This window comes from Glandiceps talaboti, chromosome 2 (assembly GCF_964340395.1).
Source record: "Glandiceps talaboti chromosome 2, keGlaTala1.1, whole genome shotgun sequence".
NCBI classification, from domain to species: domain Eukaryota; kingdom Metazoa; phylum Hemichordata; class Enteropneusta; family Spengelidae; genus Glandiceps; species Glandiceps talaboti.
Window position 1 is genome coordinate 25,631,274 of NC_135550.1, and position 22,883 is coordinate 25,654,156.

The window sequence follows — 22,883 nt, forward strand, 5'->3', positions numbered from 1 at the left end:
ATTCTTCCCCATGTACCTTAAATTGTACACACGTTTATGGCTCTTTGAATCACTGTATTTATGTTATGTTAATTTTCTCAACTGGTTTTGATGATGCTCTCTAATTCTCAGTATCTGCAATAGCATTTTACCTCATGCTAGAGGGTCAAAATAGAACAAGGCGATCAAGTTATTCTTAATACCTGCAATAGCATTTTACCTCATGCTAGAGGGTCAAAATAGAACAAGGCGATCAACTTATTCTTAATACCTGCAAATGGCATTTTACCTCATGCTAGAGGGTCAAAATAGAACAAGGCGATCAACTTATTCTCAATACCTGCAAATGGCATTTTACCTCATGCTAGAGGGTCAAAATAGAACAAGGCGGTCGACTTATTCTCAGTACCTGCAAATGGCATTTTACCTCATGCTAGAGGGTCAAAATAGAACAAGGTGGTTGACTTATTCTTGGTACCTGCAAATGGCATTTTACCTCATGCTGAAGGGTCAAAATAGAACAAGGTGGTTGACTTATTTTCACATGTGTCTATACTAATGCATGTGTAGCAAGTGTAGCTCTCGAAGTCGTTATTTTTTATGAATAAACCTAGGTGGTAGAATTCTACTTCAGGTGCCAAGAATTATCTGCCCTACTACATGGAACTGATACAATCTTCATGTTTAGATGCAAACTTACTGTACATTTCAAGGAGAAACATGTACATAGCATCTCTATCACATTCAAACAGTTCCTTGGTAATATCTACAAGAGTCTCAAGTTCTTCCGCCTTGTCTTCACTGATACACTTCCTGGCATACCAGGCCAGTCTGTCTGGTCTGGCTCGTAGGCCTGGTGTCTAAAGAAAATGAATAACAAGAGAGAGTCAATGTACTGCTGTAAAGATTTCAGCCACCCAGGGATGTCCCATACAAAGCACTGATACCTTAGTTGAGGAAAAACAAGTCTTTTGTAGAAGACAGACTCCCCACGTAGGTGACTTGCAAATTGCATGTGACTAAACTGAACACCATTAAGGTCATGTGATATGCAAGAAATTTACTGATTTTGTTAAGTGACCCTTAAGGTCACAGTTAAGGTCAAAGGTCAATGTCTTAATAAAAAGCTCACATTTAATTGTTTAGGTGTAGGTATTTGAATGAACTCAAAGAATAACAATTGATCAAGTATCTCCCTGCCTGTATTATTTGTGAACATGATTTAAAGGTGATTCAAAATGCTCACAACCTTGAAAAATGTTCTTTATACTTCCCATAACCAGTAAATGCAAAGCTGACTATTCAAAATTGCATGATAGGTGAGAAAAAAAGAGTTAAAATTGGCGATCAGTGGTGACCCGAACAGCCATGAACTTGCAGTTACACTGTAATTGACAGTTTTACAGTGTCTACGTAGTCAATAAATGAAATCTCTATTTATTACAGCTATATAGAAATTATTGATTTAGAAATCCACATATGGTTGCCATTTGGTCAAATTTGCATATTTCTCAAAACAAAGTGACATACATATGTACCACATGATGTGTCACATATGTGCACGGTATGAATGACATTGCATGTGATACATCTGAGAAATGACATTACAGATGCACACAGATGCACAGATGGATGGCGCACATTGTAGTAGGGGGGGGGGTGCAAAAAGGGCACAAGGTCAAGATCAGTATGAATGAAACAAAGCAAATGTTTGCCCATATTTTGTTGATACTAAAGAAATTCAGAAGTGTTTAGTGCATTTCATGCTCTGTTGAAACCAGCCAAATAAGGCTAGACAGCACTGGTTCTGCACAATCAACTGGTCAACTGACATTGTTTCTAACTTCCTGTTAATCAACACTACATGCACCCCATATCTTCTTACCTCTATGATTCTTTCAGCTTGTTTGTATTTGCCAGCTGACAGTAAGGCAAAGATCAAGTCAAAAAACACATTTCTTTCTCCAACGATGGAACTGCCATAATCCATAGCTACAAAAAGTCAAACAAGCATGGGATAATTTTAGAAAGACTTGGTTTTCATACAAGTTGGTAATTCAAAGCACTTTGTAGGATTGGCAAGCAGATCACTGCACATTCCTTAGTTTTGTAAATCTTTCTAAAAATATTAGTTTGTAATCAAAACACTGCTAAAAGGATGAAATTTTAATGACAGTTGACAGAAATCAGTAAAACACTGGTACATATACATCTATACAAAAAAACACTACTACAATCTTACGCTATTCCAGCTACAAGGGCACCTGCCTTCATCAAAAGATTGTGTCAACTTTTTGGACACCCAACTTACCCCTTTGTAGCTGCTCTTTATTTCCATCTTCTACAAGTTTGACTAGCACATCATGAAACATTGGTAGAGATCGGAATCTATCATGACACTCCATTACACAGTCAAGAGCTCCTACAATATCTCCCCTGTGAATTATGAAGCAGTAGGTCCAGTTACGAAAACAGAAGAAATGTAAAAAATATGTACACACATGCAAATGAACACACACACACACACACACACACACACACACACACACACACACACACACACAAAACTTGGTGTCTAAAGTACACTGAACTTCAATTGAGTTGTGCTAAAAAAAATGATATTTGTGTCTTACTTACTTTTTTAGGTGTGACCTGACCAATGGTCCCAGAAGATTGGAGCTAGGTTTCACTATATTTGTTTCAATACATTTGTAAAACAAACTTTTGGTTTCTTCCACCATCCCTTTATTAGCCACATTGTTCAGTAGATGGAAGACACTTTGCTTGGTTTGAGCTGACAGAGGAGTTTTCTTGTCTGCCATTTCTTGAAGTGTTTCAAGGGCCTCTGTCACAAGATCAGAAAACATGTTATCCACAAATCAGCTGTTAGACATTAAATGAAATTTCTAGTTGAAAATGTCCTTTCCAGAGTGCACATACTTACAGTGGCACAAGCTTTATAAGTTTTTTTCTCAAGTAAATAATATGTGACACCTTGATTGAACTATTGTAGTATAATGTTAATGTCAATGCAAGCCTTTTAGAACAGTGAAATTGTGTTCTGGCATTGTTAGTACAGCTGATTGCATAGTAAGGATTTCCTTTACAGTTTTATACATATAATAAATATGTAATAATTTACAACATGTGCAAATGGTGGCTAAATATGCTTCAGTACGTAGAACGCGGCACACAATGCGTCCAAAGATGTCTGAACTCAACTTGTGCCCCTTCTAGGTATTTTAACTTTTCAGTAATATTTTGTAGCACATCTAGATCTTGCAGAGAGTGTGCAATTTCTCTGGTAATGATGGAAAAGTTACTTGTCATACAATAAGAATTTCACTATTTATGATTGATAAATCTTTTTCATGAGTAGATAAATTTTTCTAGAACTTTTAAGAACTTCATGAACATTTACATTGAAATATTAAAGGAGGACTAGATGAAGTGCTAAAAATATATAGTAAGGTTATTAAAACTATGCGATTGGAGAGAAAAGAAAAGAGTGATACCTTCAATTCTTCCATCCAGTGTTAATGTTTTAGCAAGTTCCAGGTATTTGGAAGAGTCCAGCTGAAAGTCAGGCTCACACGATTCTCTGTACACAGACAATAAAAAAGTGAAAAGTATTTAACATTGTTTTTACAGTGTCTATGTAGTCAATAAACTTTGATAAGTATCTGACATTGTTTTACAGTGTCTACGTAGTCAATAAATTTCAAATAAGGAAGTTTCTGTAATATTTCCAAATTTTCCACAAATTACAAATGTTCTATGTGCAAATCTTCATAATTTTTACACACTGACAGTTGTGACTGAATTGGTGGGAAGAAAGAGAGCATGTAAAACTGTGATGTTATAAACGTAACATTTTGATGAAAATTCAAAGTTGTACAAATGGATCTATAATCTGTTACAAATTTGATAACTTACAATTCTCGTTTCCATTTCAAAGCTTCTTCTGTTTTATCAGCTCTTGCTGCCGTGCCAATCAGTGTTGCAAAGATGGCACCTGCCACGTTATGGCCACCAGCTTTTAGTTCCTCCATGAAACTTATCATTTTTTCATAATTCTGTCAATTTCAACAAACATACAATATTGAAGAAAAGGTGCCTCAAATAATTAAATTTTTTAAAAGTTTTGTCACTAAATTGAAATGTTCAAGTTCTTGAAATATTACAGCAAGGTGTGACACTTACCCCCTTTGTACCATGGAGTAGTATCAATTTTCGAAGTACACTTCTTGTGTTCATATTTTTCTCTTTCAACTCATGCAAATGGTTTTCTAGCACTTCACTATCCACAATCTGTTTAAAAATGATAGTACAAGTGAGTGATGATGGTGAAAAAATAATTTCACTTTCATACACACCATGACAAAATAAACTGCAAGCGTAAAGAAGACAGGACCTGCAACATAATTTCACTTTCATAGAAACAACTGCAAGTGTATAGAAGACAGGACTGCAACATAATTTCACTTTCATAGAAACTAAACTGCAAGAGTAGAGAGCTTGTACAATTAGATATTATTCCCCAATATTTTTCTTCAGAAAAATATGAATGACCCAAGGGGCCTTGTCACTACCAGTCACTAGACTCATCAGAAAAATATGAATGACCCAAGGGGCCTTGTCACTACCAGTCACTAGACTCATAATGACAAAGTTTCGTAGAAGACAGAGCACCCCCTCCCATGTAGTTTACTTGCGTGTGACTAAAACAGCATGTGATATGCTATGAATTAACTGCTTTTCTTAAGTGACCCTGAAGGTCAAGGTTAAAGTCCAAGGTCAATGTCTTAATAAAATGTTCACATTGAGTTATGCAATAAATATTTATTTTTATCAACAAAATGACCACCATTCAGTAAAAATTGACATGAGTTCAAAGAATAACAATTGATCAAGTATTTCCCTGCCTGTATTATTTGTGAACATGATTTAAAAGAAATTGAACACAAATGAAAACACCACTGATTGCACGTGATATGCAAAAAATTAATGGATTTTGACAACTGACCCAGAAGGTCAAGGGTCAAGGTATCATAAGATAGCTTGTATCTGATAATATGGGGGTAGACACTTGAATGATGTCCCTAATGTATTATAGTTCTTGAATTATATAGAAATTATTGATTTCGAAATCCACATATGGCTGCCATTCCGTCAAATTTACATATTTTACATAACAAAGTGACATGCATATGTACCACATGATGTGCATAATATGAATGAAATTGCATGTTACATGTCTGAGAAATGACGTATTACAGTTGCATGAATGCACGAACGGACAGGTGGACAGAGCCCATTGTAATAGCCTCTGGGCTACCCCTTTGGAGGGGCTAAAAAACCTTTTGCGAGTACTTTCCTGCTTCATGGAGAAAAATATGAGGGAATACCGTAATACTGATTCGGAATGTTTTGGCTCACATCTCAAGTACCGCTACACTCATGAAAGTATGGGCACAGAACATTGCAAGCAATTGTGCAAATACCCCCCAAGTACACCACACTTACACTCACGTGTCATGAGGTTCTGTTATATTAGTTGACATGGTGTTGTCTTTTTCATTACAGGGTAAACTATATAATTTTAGGTAGAAGTAACCCTTACCGTAGGAAGAAGATCAAGATGGTTGCCAATGTCACCTTCAAGTTCACTTGGGTCAATTAACTTCCTTGCTGCACCAATCACATTGAGTAAACCATGTTTGTTTAAACAGCTGCGAATTCCTCGAAACTTACTTGCTGACAGTTTGAAATCCTACAAATCCATAAAAACAACAACATTGTATACTTGTGTTTGCTGAATTCAAGGAATCCATGAACCAGGCTTAATATGTATGACATGATTTTTCATAGAAGATCCTGGGAAGATAATATTTTGCTGATATGATGATGCTCTGTGATCTGGGCCGGAGAGTTTAGAAACTTGTAAAGTCCAGTTTTATTGAGATAATTGACATTTCTGTTTTTGATGTTGTTGATAAAAACAATGTTCAATGTTTTAATGTGAGTAGTACTGGTACATTTGCAGGGACTGACCTGTTCATTAAGTTTGTAAAACAATTGGCGGAATTTAGGACCTAATCGAGCACTATCTTCAGGTGGCATATCGTCCAATAACTGGTAGATAAGGAAACTAGCTGTACCTGCAATGTTGAAAACAATATCATGACGTGTTTATCAAATTATTACTCTGGTAATTGAGCCTTTGGTTTACTAAAATAGACACAACCTATTTTCTCACAACATGTTGACACAACAGTGATACGCTCTTGAATGGACATTGGTTTAATTATAGTGTCAGTAGGGAGGTGTTACAGAGTTTTATTGACAGAGTTCAGTGAACTTGCAGTGTACTGTTTTGGGACTTCCTATGTTTAATCACAAAGTGATTAGAATGTTGATACAACAGTGATGAACTATTGAATGGACGTTGGTTTAATTAAAGTCTCAGTAGGCAGGCATCATAGAGCTTTATTGACAGAGTTTGAGGACTTTCACTATATCTTAATCACCCAACAGAAGAACCGATATTGCCCACTTGTGTAATCTACCACATTGAAGAACAATAGATTTAGTTTGTGCCTATCTTAGCAAATCGAAGGCTAGATTACCCGAGTTGTATTTAGATTTTTATTCAAGGTTATTGATGATATGAATGATAACATTACCAAGGGTTGTCACCAGATGCAAATAGTACGACTGGTTGTGATACTAGGGTTGAGGGCGGTGTACTGACGGGTATATAGCTCACACAAAGAGGTTGATAGTGATACAAGAAGTTCTTTACATGAAGGAATTTAGTACTTGAAGAATAGATTCAGTTATGCTGACAAATCAAAATGTCTGAAATTCAAAAAATAATTCCCTCATAACTAGTGATACAGATACATTGACAAGAGTCAGAGTGCAAAACCATTATTGTAGTTTGGGTACTACATGTACAGTTTAGTTTGCAAAATTCAAATTCTTCCAATCGACACTTCCACTTCATGTGTAAATATACTAAATGCCAGGGGAACTTGACATTCTTTTTGTGAATGTGAGCCATTATGTATAGAGGCCATAAAACCATTCAAATCAAACCATTAAATGTAATACAAGTCAGTGTAGTTCCAATGTACCTACTGTTCAAATCAAACCATGAAATGTAATACAAGTCAGTGTAGTTCCAATGTACCTACTGTTCAAATCAAACCATGAAATGTAATACAAGTCAGTGTAGTTCCAATGTACCTACTGTTCAAATCAAACCTTGAAATGTAATACAAGTCAGTGTAGTTCCAATGTACCTACTGTTCAAATCAAACCATGAAATGTAATACAAGTCAGTGTAGTTCCAATGTACCTACTGTTCAAATCAAACCATGAAATGTAATACAAGTCAGTGTAGTTCCAATGTACCTACTGTTCAAATCAAACCATGAAATGTAATACAAGTCAGTGTAGTTCCAATGTACCTACTGTTCAAATCAAACCTTGAAATGTAATACAAGTCAGTGTAGTTCCAATGTACCTACTGTTCAAATCAAACCATGAAATGTAATACAAGTCAGTGTAGTTCCAATGTACCTACTGTTCAAATCAAACCTTGAAATGTAATACAAGTCAGTGTAGTTCCAATGTACCTACTGTTCAAATCAAACCATGAAATGTAATACAAGTCAGTGTAGTTCCAATGTACCTACTGTTCAAATCAAACCATGAAATGTAATACAAGTCAGTGTAGTTCCAATGTACCTACTGTTCAAATCAAACCATGAAATGTAATACAAGTCAGTGTAGTTCCAATGTACCTACTGTTCAAATCAAACCATGAAATGTAATACAAGTCAGTGTAGTTCCAATGTACCTACTGTTCAAATCAAACCATGAAATGTAATACAAGTCAGTGTAGTTCCAATGTACCTACTGTTCAAATCAAACCATGAAATGTAATACAAGTCAGTGTAGTTCCAATGTACCTACTGTTCAAATCAAACCATGAAATGTAATACAAGTCAGTGTAGTTCCAATGTACCTACTGTTCAAATCAAACCTTGAAATGTAATACAAGTCAGTGTAGTTCCAATGTACCTACTGTTCAAATCAAACCTTGAAATGTAATACAAGTCAGTGTAGTTCCAATGTACCTACTGTTCAAATCAAACCTTGAAATGTAATACAAGTCAGTGTAGTTCCAATGTACCTACTGTTCAAATCAAACCTTGAAATGTTATACAAGTCAGTGTAGTTCCAATGTACCTACTGTTCAAATCAAACCTTGAAATGTAATACAAGTCATTGTAGTTCCAATGTACCTACTGTTCAAATCAAACCTTGAAATGTTATACAAGTCAGTGTAGTTCCAATGTACCTACTGTTCAAATCAAACCTTGAAATGTTATACAAGTCAGTGTAGTTCCAATGTACCTACTGTTCAAATCAAACCTTGAAATGTAATACAAGTCAGTGTAGTTCCAATGTACCTACTGTTCAAATCAAACCTTGAAATGTTATACAAGTCAGTGTAGTTCCAATGTACCTACTGTTCAAATCAAACCTTGAAATGTTATACAAGTCAGTGTAGTTCCAATGTACCTACTGTTCAAATCAAACCATGAAATGTAATACAAGTCAGTGTAGTTCCAATGTACCTACTGTTCAAATCAAACCATGAAATGTAATACAAGTCTCTGTAATTCCAACATCCCATGTTGTATCATTAAACCAATTCATTTATTTACTTTCCTTATATATAAAAAGTTTTGCTTGTACATGAATACCTGTTGCTGGTTATACATACCTGGTAGTTACACCTACAGTAAAATTAGATGAAGCTGAAAAGAAAATATTGCCTTTACCTTTAGTACATTTGAGAGTACCATCACCCAACATTTCAATAATGGCTGCCATTGCATTAACATTTGGGGCCCTGTTGAACAACAAAATGGTGGGTATAATACATTAATATACTAGAATATTGCTTTGTTGATTGTACATTATCATTTTTTTTTGGTCTTAGTATTACACTGCATTGTCAGTGGGAACACATAACACTATTTGCCAATACATCTGGCATACAATAATACAGATTACCATAAGAAAAATCCGCAATGAGTATTGCCTTGAAAAGAGATGTGGAGATTCAACTCCAAAGGTGGATGAAACACTCTCAAACAATTTTCTTGGATTGATGGGTTTACACACTAGCTGCACAGATTACAACTGCCAACATCATATAAATGGAACCTGTTACAAACAAGGAAAATAAACAACTGGATTGGATTCATAACACTTGTCACAGCATGTTGGAAATATAGAGACTTGTATTACATTCCATCATTTGAGAAGAACAGTTGTATGACCACTTTACATAATAGTTCACAAACAAATTTGAAGTTCCCTGGCATTTCATGTACACATAAAGAGTCAACAAAACTGTTCTTATCAAACCATGGTGTGTAATAATAGTCTCTGCTGTACCAACATACTGTGCCAAGTGTTATCAATCCAATTCAGTTTTTTACTTTCCCTGTTTGTAACAGGTTCTGTTCTCAACAGTCAGATGTTGCCAGTTGTACTTCAAACACCAAACATTCTCTTTTTACTGCAACTGGTGCTAGAGAGTCCATCCAATACTTTTGATTTGACTACATTCCTGATAGTACATGCACAGACACACACAAACAGAGAAAGACAGACAGAAGGAAGGAGATAGATAGACAGACAGACAGACAGACAGACAGACAGATAGATAAATAGATAGATACAGATAATCCCATCCATTCGACCGTTTTTTTAAATGACCACCCACAGAGTCAAAGAAATGTAATTATTTTTCTAATACTTGCATTTCGACCACAACAAAATCAATGTACTGATTTTATTTTTTATTAAATCAATGTACTGATTTTATTTTTTATTTTGACCACCATTTATAACCATGGATTGTGGAGCTTTATTTTTACAAATCTTAAAAAAAAATTAAGAAACTCGAAAATGATTGGTGAAGAAGGAAATTGATTAGAATGTAATTTTTACGTCCACACACAATCACACGCAAATCTGGGCACAATCACAGAACTGGCATCGCTAATTTTGATAGCTGAAATTCATCAAAACCGTCTTATGAACTACAGAACCTTTGAAACTGTTTTCTCATTGTGTTTACTTGGTTTGCATAAATTTGAACATTCAAAAGGAATTTCCCTCAAGACTTTGATATTGAACGATCAGTATCTACGATAGACATTGTGCAGCCATCTTGTGTGATAGATTCAATGCTACCACATAGCACCCTCTACAGTCAGATATGAAGCATTAATTCTCAGTAGTGTACAATAGCTGTTTACCTCAAGCTAAAGGGTCAAACTAGAATGAGAAGGTCCACTTATTTTCATATATCCCTACAGTAATGCATATGAAGTATGTGGAGTGGAAGTTATGGTGTCGACCAAGAAAATGAATGTTTTAGGATAGGCAGTAATATTCTATTTCAAGTACCGAGTATTCAAGGTAGCCTACATTGTATGTCTTGAAATGTGACCGCCAAAATTGCTAATCAGTTTTCATAAATCAAGCAATCTGACCATAGACAAATCATAATTATTACAATCTGGCCAAATTGATGGGATTATTTATGGTACACAATTCTTTACTTACTTTAGGAATGAATTTACAAGACCCTGTCTGAAGGATAGGAAATTTACCATGCCCATTGGTACTTGTTCAACTGAATGACAAAAATGAAGAAATACAAGGTTGAATAAAACTTAATATGCAGGTTGTCTCTTCCACTACAGATAGAATTTCAGTACTTCGGGATAAACGGTATCTTTGGATAGATTACTGCTTACTTTGTAAATACCATAGTCTTGATGCCTAGTAAGAGAGATCTTTAGATACGGTGAAGGATAACACTGGACTATAAATATCAGTGATTACCAACCAATATATCTAGTCTTCAGAGAAGACAAATCCCCCCCCCCCCCCCAAAAAAAAAAACAACAACAAAATACATCTGTGTGACTGAATGGAGACATGATTTAAAAGAAATTCATGGCAACAAATAAATACTACAAAGTATCTATGATAATGCAGGAAATTGCTGAATTTCAATAATTCAACCTGCAGGTCCATGTCAAAGCCAAAAAAGTCAATGATTCAAAGTTTAAACCTGGCAATATGGGGATAGACACTTGAATGTAGTCTATATTTATTGACATTAATGGGGGGAGGGGAGGGGGGAAGGTAAGAAAGTATGTTTTCGATAACCTGATCAACCCTAGTTTTAGCCTCTGATCCTAAACATTTTTTTAAAATTAGTTTGATTTAAAACAAATTTAAAACAAAAAGATAAGAAATTCTTTGTCTTCTTGACCTTCATACACATCTGTTTTCTTTCACCAGTGATGTCTGTACATATTTTATTAAACTATCACAGAAGGGGTATTCTGACTGACATTTTGTTTGGGTTTGGGGGTTGAAGCAATATTTTTCAAAAATAAATACAATATACAAAAATATAGAATAAAATAAAATAAAATCCTGTCCTACCTACCCTATTTTCTGAGGCCATGTTATCGGAAACAAACAATTACTTTTTTTTCTGCCTAGATATTCACTACATAAAATGTGTATTTCAGAGAACACACTCAGGTTTTGACATTAACAAGTCGTTGATATCTGGGACTTGTTGATATCTGGGATGTTGTTGGACATGAGCATAACCAGTACTATGTTTTTGGGACTCACTACAGTACTAAAATGATTGTTTATTTGAGGCTAAAATTTACTTCAAGGAATAAGTGTTGTAGCAATGTTGTATTCATGCTCCCTGTCTCTTTGTACACTAAAATTAAATATTACAAAATGTAAGTGTAAACACATATTTTTCACTCACTTAGTCTCGGAACATTATTAAGACTTCCATTCTGCAGTTCCCACCGGATGAGACCTGATATCACAGTTTCTGTGAGTGTTATTCCCATTTCCTAATATTACGAAAAAAAAAAGGTACTATTCATTGATTCTGAATCAATTGTCAAATGAACATGAAAGAAACAACATTATTTTGAAACTATTTACACGAACGTGCACATAACATCATGAATATATAAATCATACCATAATAAACAAATATGCAAATAACACCAGGACAAAGCAAATGATATCATGAATATGTAAATGATAGAGTGAATATGTAAAATGGTGAACACGGTATCAAAGGTCGTGTTAGTGTGTATTTGATGTCATATTTGACACTGGGGATGCAATTTTTTGGATGTAGGCATCCTTAGGGACAAGTCATAAACAGAGGACACGTGTGGTTTTCTGTTAGCAAATGTACTATCGTTGCCTTGTAAAAGCAGACAGTTATTCACAGTTCTGCATTGTAACTGTTGTCTAAATCTCTTAATGTGTGTGACCTAATCATTTTAAGATGACCAAGCATTCATAAAACGTATAACAGTTTCATGAGCCCCGTGATCACTTCATTACATGATGGGGAGTACATCCAGAGTAGTTTATAAATTAGAAACCATGTGTGAATAATCATTACCTATTCACATGATGTTACTTATTCACAGACGCATGAGTCTGCATTTTAATGAAGCAACTTCCCTTCATGGGCGAAGCCATAAGCAAATAGACCCCATCAGCAGACAATTCATGCTGAAAACTTTACCCAGATACATTCATACACGTCATGTCACCATTTCATTCTCAATAAACTGAAACGTTTGTTTTTTGTTAACGCCATTTGTCTTATGTGAGTTTACCGTTTACTGTATGCTCATGCTCTGAGGATGAAGACATGTTTCACAAGTAATGAAGGGCATCGTTCGTTCAAGAAGTCATAAACAAATCTCCCGGTTTATACAGAGTTAACGGTTCTCTTCAACGACATAAAATTTGTATCAAACAATTTTGTAAGTGTGTCTCTGTCAAACTGAAAGTTAACACTTTCGTCCATGTCATGGAACTTCACTTGCACACTGCAGTACTGTCACTAGGGTTTTATGTACACAGTACGGTCCAAGGATCACCTGAACAGAGATGACTCGGAGTTCTTGCAGCACATATACCCAGAGCTACTATCATTGAAAATTGAAAGCCTAGAAAGATAACATTGAACCGCAGTATAGAGTATTGTTGAGTGTAAATGTTTTCTGTGACATTTTTGAAATACAATCTGATATGGTGTGCAGAAGAATGTCATGTGTATATATAGTGTACATTTCCGACTGGGATTAGAATGTGTAATACCGTTGATTGTTTTAAGAAAGTTTAAAAACGCATCTTTTCCGCAAAGCTTTTAATTAATTGTCTTTTAAGATGTATCAAGTGTTGTTTTAATGTCAAGAGCTTTTTCTTTTTTTTAGATTTGTGAACCGTTTAGAGCATTTTATGGATTTACTGTATAGAAAAATAAATATTAAAATATTATTATTTGAAATAATGTACATGTAAATTATTCGAATAGATACGTCATGAATGGGTGACGCCGATTTTGGCAGCTATGCGTCATGAGGACAGATGATAAGAAAAGTAATTGCAACCTCTGTATGGAATAATCTTTTACTCAAACTACCTTTAGACCTGCTAGTAGAGTCTCTCCCTGCTTTCCAAGTACTGGAAACACATACATGACGAATGTGTCAGCATCTAGTGTTATATCCAGCTCTGTGGATACCCCAAGACATTCTTTCATACCTGTCATGACAAAGTAAACGATGCATATCACATAAGAACCAGATTTTAACCAAAAGCCTTCCATACTGATGACCATTTTTTTTTTCTAAAGTGACTAATAAACAGACTTTTGAGAATGAAACACAAACCATGCACACTTAAAAGTTCTACTCTGGGCATTCATAACATCACTTCATATTTCCGTTTTGAACAGCTGATATGGTTATGAACAGCTGATATTTTTACACAAATAAAAAAAGTTTTCATAAATCATGAAAATATCAAATATTGTAAAGTGATTTATCAAAATCAAATCATTTATTTTTTAACCATGAAACTAGTATACACACTCATAGTCTGTAGCATGTAATTACCTAATCTCACATCTCAGAGATGAGAACAAAACAATTTACATAGCCTTACCTTCAGCATCGTTGTTTTGCCAATATCTTGCCATCAATGGCCATAAATAGTGTGGGCGTAAAGGCTGGCCTTGGGCTCTGATTTTCCTCATAAAAGCATATGCATATTCTGTAAATTTAAATAATACACTTTGAGAGTCAGTTGTGTTGAATTTGATTTTTTGGTATCGCTTGAGAAGGAAACTATATATTACAGCATGCACTATTCTTGTGTTGCAAAACAAATTTGAGTTTGTCAAATATATCTCTTGAACACGGGAAAGGGGAAATGTTCACACACAGCGACATATGATATTGTAAACTTACCAGAATTGTAACTCTCTAATGCTCCTTTTAAGGCCACTACATAGGGACTGTTATGTACACCGAGGGAGATAATTTCTTCTATATAATTCTCTATAACATCTAGAGGCTGGAAAATAAAAACATAGTCCAAAACTTTGACGTGCCATTAATGAAGTAAGGAGCAGTCACTCTTTTTTGCAAGAGGACAAATGTTCCAAATTTTTATTTTGAACTGAAATAACTAACACTAGCATACACACATTGTTGTCTTTAAATCTTTGTAGAATTTATACTCAAAGCCTCAGCACAAGAATAAATTTCATTTTTCAACTTTTCTTTATAAGGCAAAACTAAAAACTCAACTTTCAAAATAATAGATCGCAATAAAAAGTATGAAACTTTTTCAGTGCAAACTTACCCTTCCTAATCTCACCATTTGTGAAATGAAAAAATTTCCCTGGTTGAATTCTTCCCCCATAGCCAACATTCCTTCAACATCAGAACGGATTTTGGGAAATGTTTTGAAAATCTCAAAGGCTGCATCATCATGTCCCTCTGCCATAAGTGTTAGACAGGTATTTATGGCATCTGTAAACAATAATCGAGACAAAATGCTAGTTTTTAAAATATCTTTCCGAAAATTTGATTTTATAAGCATTTGAAAAACCTAATGAATCCCTAGATATTGAATCTGTAAACAAATGACATGTCTTTAGAGGGTGGAGAGAGATTAGATATCAACCCTAGTTTAATACTCTACTTACTGTCTACTTCCTAATAAATGCCATACTAAAGATTACATCATGTATTACTGTATTCACTTCATTTCATTATTTCCTAATAAATGCCATACTAAACATTATGTCATGTATTACTGTACTCACTTCACTATTTCCTAAATAAATGCCATACTAAAGATTGCATCATGTATTTCTGTACTTGTACAATTATCCACTATGGATCTGATTCAAATCATCACATTTGAGCATAGACATGAATACAAGTACATATATACACTGGATTTCTTACCTGCTACATACCCTGATCCAAAGCTCAATTCATTGAGTATCTGTAAAATTAACAGGAATATTGTCTTTTTAAGATCTTTTCGAAAACATTCACTTTCATAGGCTGTTGTTCTTTTCAGCAGCAAGGACCACCAATGAATAAATCAACGTTTTCATTATATAATCAAACACACATTAACTCAGGTGATTCAGTGGTGTGATGCGAACAAATTGACCACCAATGCTGCAAAGACTGTTTACATGGTCATTGGGGGAAATCAAAAGAGTATAGGCCAAGAAACAAAAAAACTAATAATTCACCAACCTCTTCCACATGGTGTTTATGTCCAGCTTTAGCAAAACTAGTAACAACTTGCATCAGGTTCCTGTCTGGTACCATCATTTCTTCTTTTCTCAATGCCTGCAACAGCTGATACAACATATATTTTCAGTGAATGATCTGTCTAAAAATTCATTCAAATATCAACTATTTATTGAGATTTTACCAGTACCGTATATCAAGAGAAGATATTGACAGGGATGACAGGTCCTTCAAATACAATATCAAGTAAATCCCATAACATACTCATGTTTACGCAGTCGTTTTTAACGTTGGAGAACTCCAGTAACAGAAAGGGGAATATGCTAAAACTAGCATAGTTTCCAAAACATTGCACCATAATTTTGGTGGGGAACCCTTGGTAAAATGACAGGGGAACTCAGGGGGATTTTATCTACTTGTCACCCCTAATAAAACACTGGTCAGTGTTAGTGGTAGGTTTTGAAAACCAATGTTACCCAATTTCAATTATCCAAATTGAAAACTGATTAGCCAAAATTTTGTTTAATAATTATTTCATATTTCAAGTTTACAAATTCATTCTTTGCCATGAGCATTCAAAATTAATTTCAAAATAATACTACTACAAACAATACATATCATATGATTAGTTTTGTCAGGAAAGCTAAAATTATTTCAAATTATTTAAAAAAATAACAATTAGTTTTCTCAGGGACGCTACAATTATTTCTAACCAAAATGTAAAGAGATGAGTAATTAAAAAAAAAAACATTAAAAAGTTTGCATACACCACAGGCATACGTATATATACCTACATGGCCGAAATCTTGTGATACCTGAGACTTACATGTACTATACTTTACTATGGAGGACTTCAAAAACTCGTGAGATTTTGTGACGTCATTACATGTACCTGCCATGTTGGAATTTTGTATGTAGTCACTCTGGTCGAACTCCACGATATACGATGGCCAACTATTAACCTAAAAGTGTTTTCTGAGTAAATTTGAACATAAAACCAATGATCGAACACAGCATCCCCACTTTATCAAAAGGTTTATGAGTCTGTTATACTTTTTAGACAACGTTGAAGAATACAAGTCGAAAGTCTATAGCATCATGTTTGCCATGTATGATGCAATTCAAGTGATGGTAGACCAGTGGAGGGGAAATGGCATGGCACAACGGTGTCACAACATATGGAGCAGGGCGCTGCTAAAACTCCTCATGATGGCAACTGCCAGAAGTATATGTTGTGAACGATCATTTTACCATCAAGATCGAGCAAGAATTTCTGTTCGTCACTATGGCGAACAAAGCATAAAATATTTTCGTCAAATTGAAAATGAGTTCGCAGTTGCGAATTTGGCGAATGTTAGCGTGAAGACTGCCTGGTAGGGAACCCTGGTAAAATGACTGGGAACTCGGGACTTGCCACCCTAAACAAAAACACTGTTACATTGTTAGTTTCAGAGTAAGTCATTTTGCAGCAATTCTTTGACCAAATTGCAGGTTAAAATGTGTAAAATTATGCAACACCTGTCAAATTTTTCCTTCTCTTTTCACTGGATTCTATAAATAATAGTTACCTCCTTGATACTGTCAATATCTCCTTGTTCTGCATATGTACACATCAGTGATGTATAGCTATCTACTGTTGGTGACAGTCCAACATTTCTGTAATACAAAAATAAATTATTTGGTTGAAATATTTCAGTTATGACAGCAATTATGAAAGAGCATTTCAATAGTCCTCTTCATACCACATTTGCTGGATGACATTCAAAGTAAAAATTGTACAAGCCTTCAGTCAAAAACATAGCCCCCCCCCCACCCCACCCCACCCCACCCATTTCTGTGTAGTATTGTGTAAGATGATCAGCATTTTGGCAATTTTAACATGGAAATGCTTTGTTAGACTTTCCAGGGATGTAGTTTGTAGTGTTGGATTTCTGTATAACTAGCAATAATACTTGGCCATCTGTTGTACAACTAGGGAATGTAACCCTTTCTCTCGCTTCATCTTGAAAATGTTTGAAGGTCAAAGGTCAATAATGCTAATTTATAGTGTGCCTTTCCTACTGAGAGCTCAAGGTGCTCACAATTATTACCCGACACAGATTAATGGCAGCACAACGACTCTTTATACTTCAACTCCCTGGGGAGCATACAATCCATTGCAGCCTCTATAAGTGCATAGGATTAAAGCATTTACATTGCAACCTCTATCCTACCAGGTCCCCAATTATACAGCTGGGTTGACTGAGGCACAATCGTGGTTCAAATCTTGCCCAAGGACTTTAGCCATTTAGAAACAAATGGCAGCGACAGATCTCAAACATGCAACCAGCAGATTCCAAGACTGTCACACTAACCATTTGCCCCTCATGACGCCACAATAACCGAATGTCCGATAGTTATGTGGAAAGTTAATTACATTTTTGAATTTGCCATATTTTATATAAGTTGTAACTCACTAAGGACAGGGAAATCAAAACTTACTTCATAATAGTCAGCATACTCTTGGCATTCTCCATGTCTCTGTAAAATTAGCAAAACAACACTCAGATACAACATACCAAATTAATATCAAAATCCACCATTTACTATAAAACATCTGTCCTTTTATAACTATTAATAATCATGATTTGAATTTTACTCAGTACCGTAACATTATGGTAATCTCAACGATGACATGTCCTACATACCCAGTCCTAGCATGTCCTGTGATCAGTGAGTTAAACACATTAACTGTGATTGGCATCTCCTTGCTTTTCATAAATTCTAACACTTTTCCAGCTCCTTGGATATCACCTTGTTGGCAGTAAGCTCCAATGAATGTTTGGTGAGTTAGCTGTTGAGAAAGAATAAGTAGATTTCCATCATTTCAAAATATTCATGTAAAAATATTGGTCAGGTGTAAATGTTAAAATAACGATACAGGAATGAATTGTATAACTCATGTAAAGTACAGAAGTAAGTTGTAGTTTTGTTTGTCTTGGAGATAAGTAATTGCAGTATTGTATTTCCTAATTTAATTTTCACATACTGACAAAGACTTCAAAATGCTACTGTCCAATCATACATCTAAATCAATTTCACTTCCATATAACCTCATTATTTCATTTAAACCTTGCACAAAGATGATAATAATATGGTACAAAAATGCTTGTGTTGTGATAATAATATGTCTGAATCCTGCAAAATGGCTGATGTCTTTATAAAAAAAATTAACAGCCTATTCAAATCAAAATGTAGTCTATGAGCCAGATGTTTAATAAATAATAGCTGCAGAAATTTGTTTCACTCAAAAAGACATTGACCTTCCATCAACTGTAAAACTGAATATGTTCCTCAGTTCCTTGTATTGATGTTGTCAGTTTGACAGAGTGATGTATACTATGTTCTTATTGCTTCTTACCATATTTGGAACAATACCCTTGGCTTCCATGTCAGCCAAGAAATCAGTAGGGGAAAATTTGTGTTCATTCTGAAGATAGACTTTCAATAAAGCATTGTAATGGTTGACATCATACTGAACTCCTAGACAGGAAAATGGAAAGGAAAATGATGAAATCAAAGCTGTTGTACAGCGATTCAATTAATATCTCAATTCCGCACTAACTTTTTATACAAAGCAGGTAACAAGTTACCAAAAATCAATTGTGATGATGATCAACAACCTTCCAGGATTTGATAACAATAATAAGTATTCTGATAATGCTGCTAAAAGTTACATTTCTTGTAACCAATGTAACTATGGTTTCACATAATCTCATGAACAATTGTCATCAAATTATCACTTGATTTGCCTCATTGTTACAAGCCAACGTTCAAAATCACCCCTCTACTGAAACAATTATTCCAGATATCAAATTACTATTTACCTAAATTTGACAGTTTGTCCCAGATGTGGTGTACCATTTCTGTTCTCTCACTTGCAGGTACTTCAGCCAAAAGTGATCCACAACACTTCATGATAAGCAGAGCATGTTTGGGTGTGGCTGCACCTGGAATAGCAAAGCAGATAAATAATCGTGATCAGTTCATTCAATGAGTCTAGTGTTTTACCTTCAGATTCTTGTCTTACTTCTCCATGGGATACCACCCTGCCAAACTAATAGACAATTCCAAACTAAACTACTGTTATCAATTTTCTGCTTTTGTTCATTTTTATTAACCCTTTCAGGACTAGAAACTTTCCCGCCAAAATTTTTGAACAAAAATTCTTGTTTCTCTGTAATTTTTGGAAAAAGATCAACTTTATTTTAGATCAGAATTCAAGAAATATTACTTCCCAATGAAGTAATATTCTTAAATTTGAGAAAATTTCTATTCAAGTTTCTATTTATTCCAATGTCGTCTCTAGGAATGAAAGGGTTAATACACACTGAGATGAAAACTATTTTGGTTTTAATAACAGAAAAAAATCTGTATCGAAGAATGGTATTTTCTCATTTCTGATTCAGAAGTTTTAGTTCCTCAGGTGAAATAGCAAAGCTGAGATCCAATTTCATAAATAATAAAAAATCTCTCACCTGACAGGCATAATTCTTCAAATATCTTTCTAATGTGTGATTTTGTAATTCTTCCCATTCTTTGGATGGTTTCATTCAATTCATTGATAGCCCTATTATAGGATAGTTTACGTAGCTCTTCAGTCTTTGGGCTTTCAAATTGTGTTCGTACATCATCATTCTCAACTACTGTTTCTGTGTTCAAGTACCGGTAGCTGTGGAATGTAAAATACATGAAATGATGAGCAATCTGAGTGATGATTGTGAATCTGATAGATATCACAACGATTGTAAACTGTGATCCACATAACTGGGGACCTGGTAAGACAGAGATTGTTATGTGAAAGATTCAGTGGAAGTATGGATTGTGTGCACTCTTATTAAGAGAAAGTATACATGGTGGCATTATACTACTCACATATCATATATTTATAGGTTTGTGCTTGGGGTAAATAGACAAAATATTCAGTGAAGTTACACAGGGAGTCGACTTGTATTTTCTGGTATGACCCGCACACTTGAATATAACCTTGATGAGGTCACAAGGTCATCAATCATTTTATAAACCTGAAATATTCCATTCATTCTCTAACAAAATACACTAATTAATGTAACAAGATCAGAGTTACACTATCGTATAGAATTCTAGACGTTGGAGAGAGATGTAGGCTCATTCTAAATATATGAATGATCAGTAAGTTCACCCTATCCGCAGAACTGTGTTTAGTCTTGCTGCTAGACCCCTCGGGCTTTTCTGCCCACTGTCAAGGCGACCGAAGGTCGCTAGTGAGGGCGACAGACCGAACGGCCTTCGATTGTGTGCCACCTTCAGAAACAGAGTTGAGAAGAAAGCCTGAGGTCTAGCAGCTAGACTAAACTGTGTTGTGATTTTAATTTACAATGTAAGCTAAGGCCAGTAAGAGGCACTTGCTCACACGTGAAAAAGATAGTAAAATTTGTGTGAATTGTATTGCGGTGTATTAGAACGCTATTATCCAGAGAATATGTGGCGAAATCTAAAATGTTACGACCCGTTTAACGTTACTGCGTACACTGTACACTCGGTGGATCGAATGTGTGGTCGACCGGCTAAACTTGTGTCATTAATCCACGTGCGTGCTGCACTGCTGACCTGCTGACGACACACACCGGTACAAACCTACCACTCGATGATATGCACTCACCTTGAAAGAGCTGTTGGCCTAATTGACCCCTGTGTCATCCACACTCTGCATTGGTGATTCCTGGCTGCCGATCGACCGACATTTTGGGCAGAAATAGTTAAATACCTCAAAAACCCAACGTTTCGAGCAGACCTCAGAAGAGCCGCCATCTTGATTTTGTAACATGTGAGATCGACTTGTGTGCGCATGCGATTATCGTAGCGCCATCTAAGTTCATATTATTTTCGTCTTTTGTTTTCTTTTGTAACTCAACTCTATATTTACTCTTGTTATTCAACTCTGTTTATTCAACTCTGGTTATTCAACTCTTGTTATTCAACTCTGGTTATTCAACTCTGTATATTCAACTCTGGTTATTCTACTCTTGTTATTCAACTCTGTATATTCAACTCTTGTTATTCAACTCTTGTTATTTAACTCTGTATATTCAACTCTTGTTATTCAACTCTGGTTATTCTACTCTGTATATTCAACTCTTGTCATTCAACTCTGTATGTTCAACTCTTGTTATTCAACTCTGTATATTCAACTCTTGTCATTCAACTCTTGTTATTCAACTCTGTATATTCAACTCTTGTTATTCAACTCTGTATATTCAACTCTGTATATTCAACTCTTGTTATTCAACTCTGTATGTTCAACTCTTGTTATTCAACTCTGTATATTCAACTCTGTACGTTCAACTCTGGTTATTCTACTCTGTATAATCAACTCTTGTTATTCAACTCTGTATATCCAACTCTGGTTATTCTACTCTGTATATTCACCTCTGTATATTCAACTCTGTATGTTCAACTCTGTATATTCAACTCTGTATATTCAACTCTGGTTATTCAACTCTGTATATTCAACTCTTGTTATTCAACTCTTGTTATTCAACTCTGTATGTTCAACTCTGGTTATTCTACTCTGTATATTCAACTCTTGTTATTCAACTGTATATTCAACTCTGGTTATTCTACTCTGTATATTCAACTCTGTATATTCAACTCTGGTTATTCAACTCTGTATATTCAACTCTGTATGTTCAACTCTGGTTATTCTACTCTGTATATTCAACTCTGGTTATTCTACTCTGTATATTCAACTCTGGTTATTCTACTCTGTATATTCAACTCTTGTTATTCAACTTTGTATATTCAACTCTTGTTATTCAACTCTGGTTATTCAACTCTGTATATTCAACTCTGTTTATTCAACTCTGGTTATTCTACTCTGTATATTCAACTCTGGTTATTCAACTCTGTATATTCAACTCTTGTTATTCAACTCTTGTTATTCAACTCTTGTTATTCAACTCTGGTTATTCAACTCTGTATATTCAACTCTGTATATTCAACTCTTGTTATTCAACTCTGTATATTCAACTCTGTATATTCAACTCTGGTTATTCTACTCTGTATATTCAACTCTGGTTATTCTACTCTGTATATTCAACTCTGGTTATTCAACTCTGGTTATTCAACTCTTGTTATTCAACTCTTGTTATTCAACTC

The 22,883-nt window shown here is 34.9% G+C and overlaps 1 protein-coding gene across 1 annotated transcript in view; it reads right to left on the reverse strand.

Annotated features, from left to right (window-relative positions):
• The window catches only part of LOC144450327 (leucine-rich PPR motif-containing protein, mitochondrial-like), a 31,508-nt gene extending 9,971 nt beyond the window's left edge, over nt 1-21,537 (reverse strand). Inside the window, exons 1-25 of the mRNA XM_078140929.1 lie at nt 21,388-21,537; nt 20,225-20,418; nt 19,574-19,696; nt 19,108-19,229; nt 18,395-18,540; nt 18,189-18,227; nt 17,276-17,363; nt 15,711-15,815; nt 15,408-15,447; nt 14,797-14,966; nt 14,400-14,505; nt 14,095-14,202; nt 13,571-13,692; nt 11,879-11,969; nt 10,639-10,708; nt 8,838-8,908; nt 6,034-6,140; nt 5,597-5,752; nt 4,183-4,290; nt 3,916-4,055; nt 3,495-3,580; nt 2,617-2,824; nt 2,291-2,415; nt 1,865-1,971; nt 680-839 (exon numbers count right to left, since the gene is read on the reverse strand). Coding sequence (XP_077997055.1) covers nt 680-839; nt 1,865-1,971; nt 2,291-2,415; nt 2,617-2,824; nt 3,495-3,580; nt 3,916-4,055; nt 4,183-4,290; nt 5,597-5,752; nt 6,034-6,140; nt 8,838-8,908; nt 10,639-10,708; nt 11,879-11,969; nt 13,571-13,692; nt 14,095-14,202; nt 14,400-14,505; nt 14,797-14,966; nt 15,408-15,447; nt 15,711-15,815; nt 17,276-17,363; nt 18,189-18,227; nt 18,395-18,540; nt 19,108-19,229; nt 19,574-19,696; nt 20,225-20,418; nt 21,388-21,536 — 2,941 coding nt within the window. The 5' untranslated portion in view covers nt 21,537. The remainder of the gene's footprint in view (nt 1-679; nt 840-1,864; nt 1,972-2,290; nt 2,416-2,616; nt 2,825-3,494; nt 3,581-3,915; nt 4,056-4,182; nt 4,291-5,596; nt 5,753-6,033; nt 6,141-8,837; nt 8,909-10,638; nt 10,709-11,878; nt 11,970-13,570; nt 13,693-14,094; nt 14,203-14,399; nt 14,506-14,796; nt 14,967-15,407; nt 15,448-15,710; nt 15,816-17,275; nt 17,364-18,188; nt 18,228-18,394; nt 18,541-19,107; nt 19,230-19,573; nt 19,697-20,224; nt 20,419-21,387) is intronic.
• Between the last annotated feature and the right edge of the window lie 1,346 nt (nt 21,538-22,883).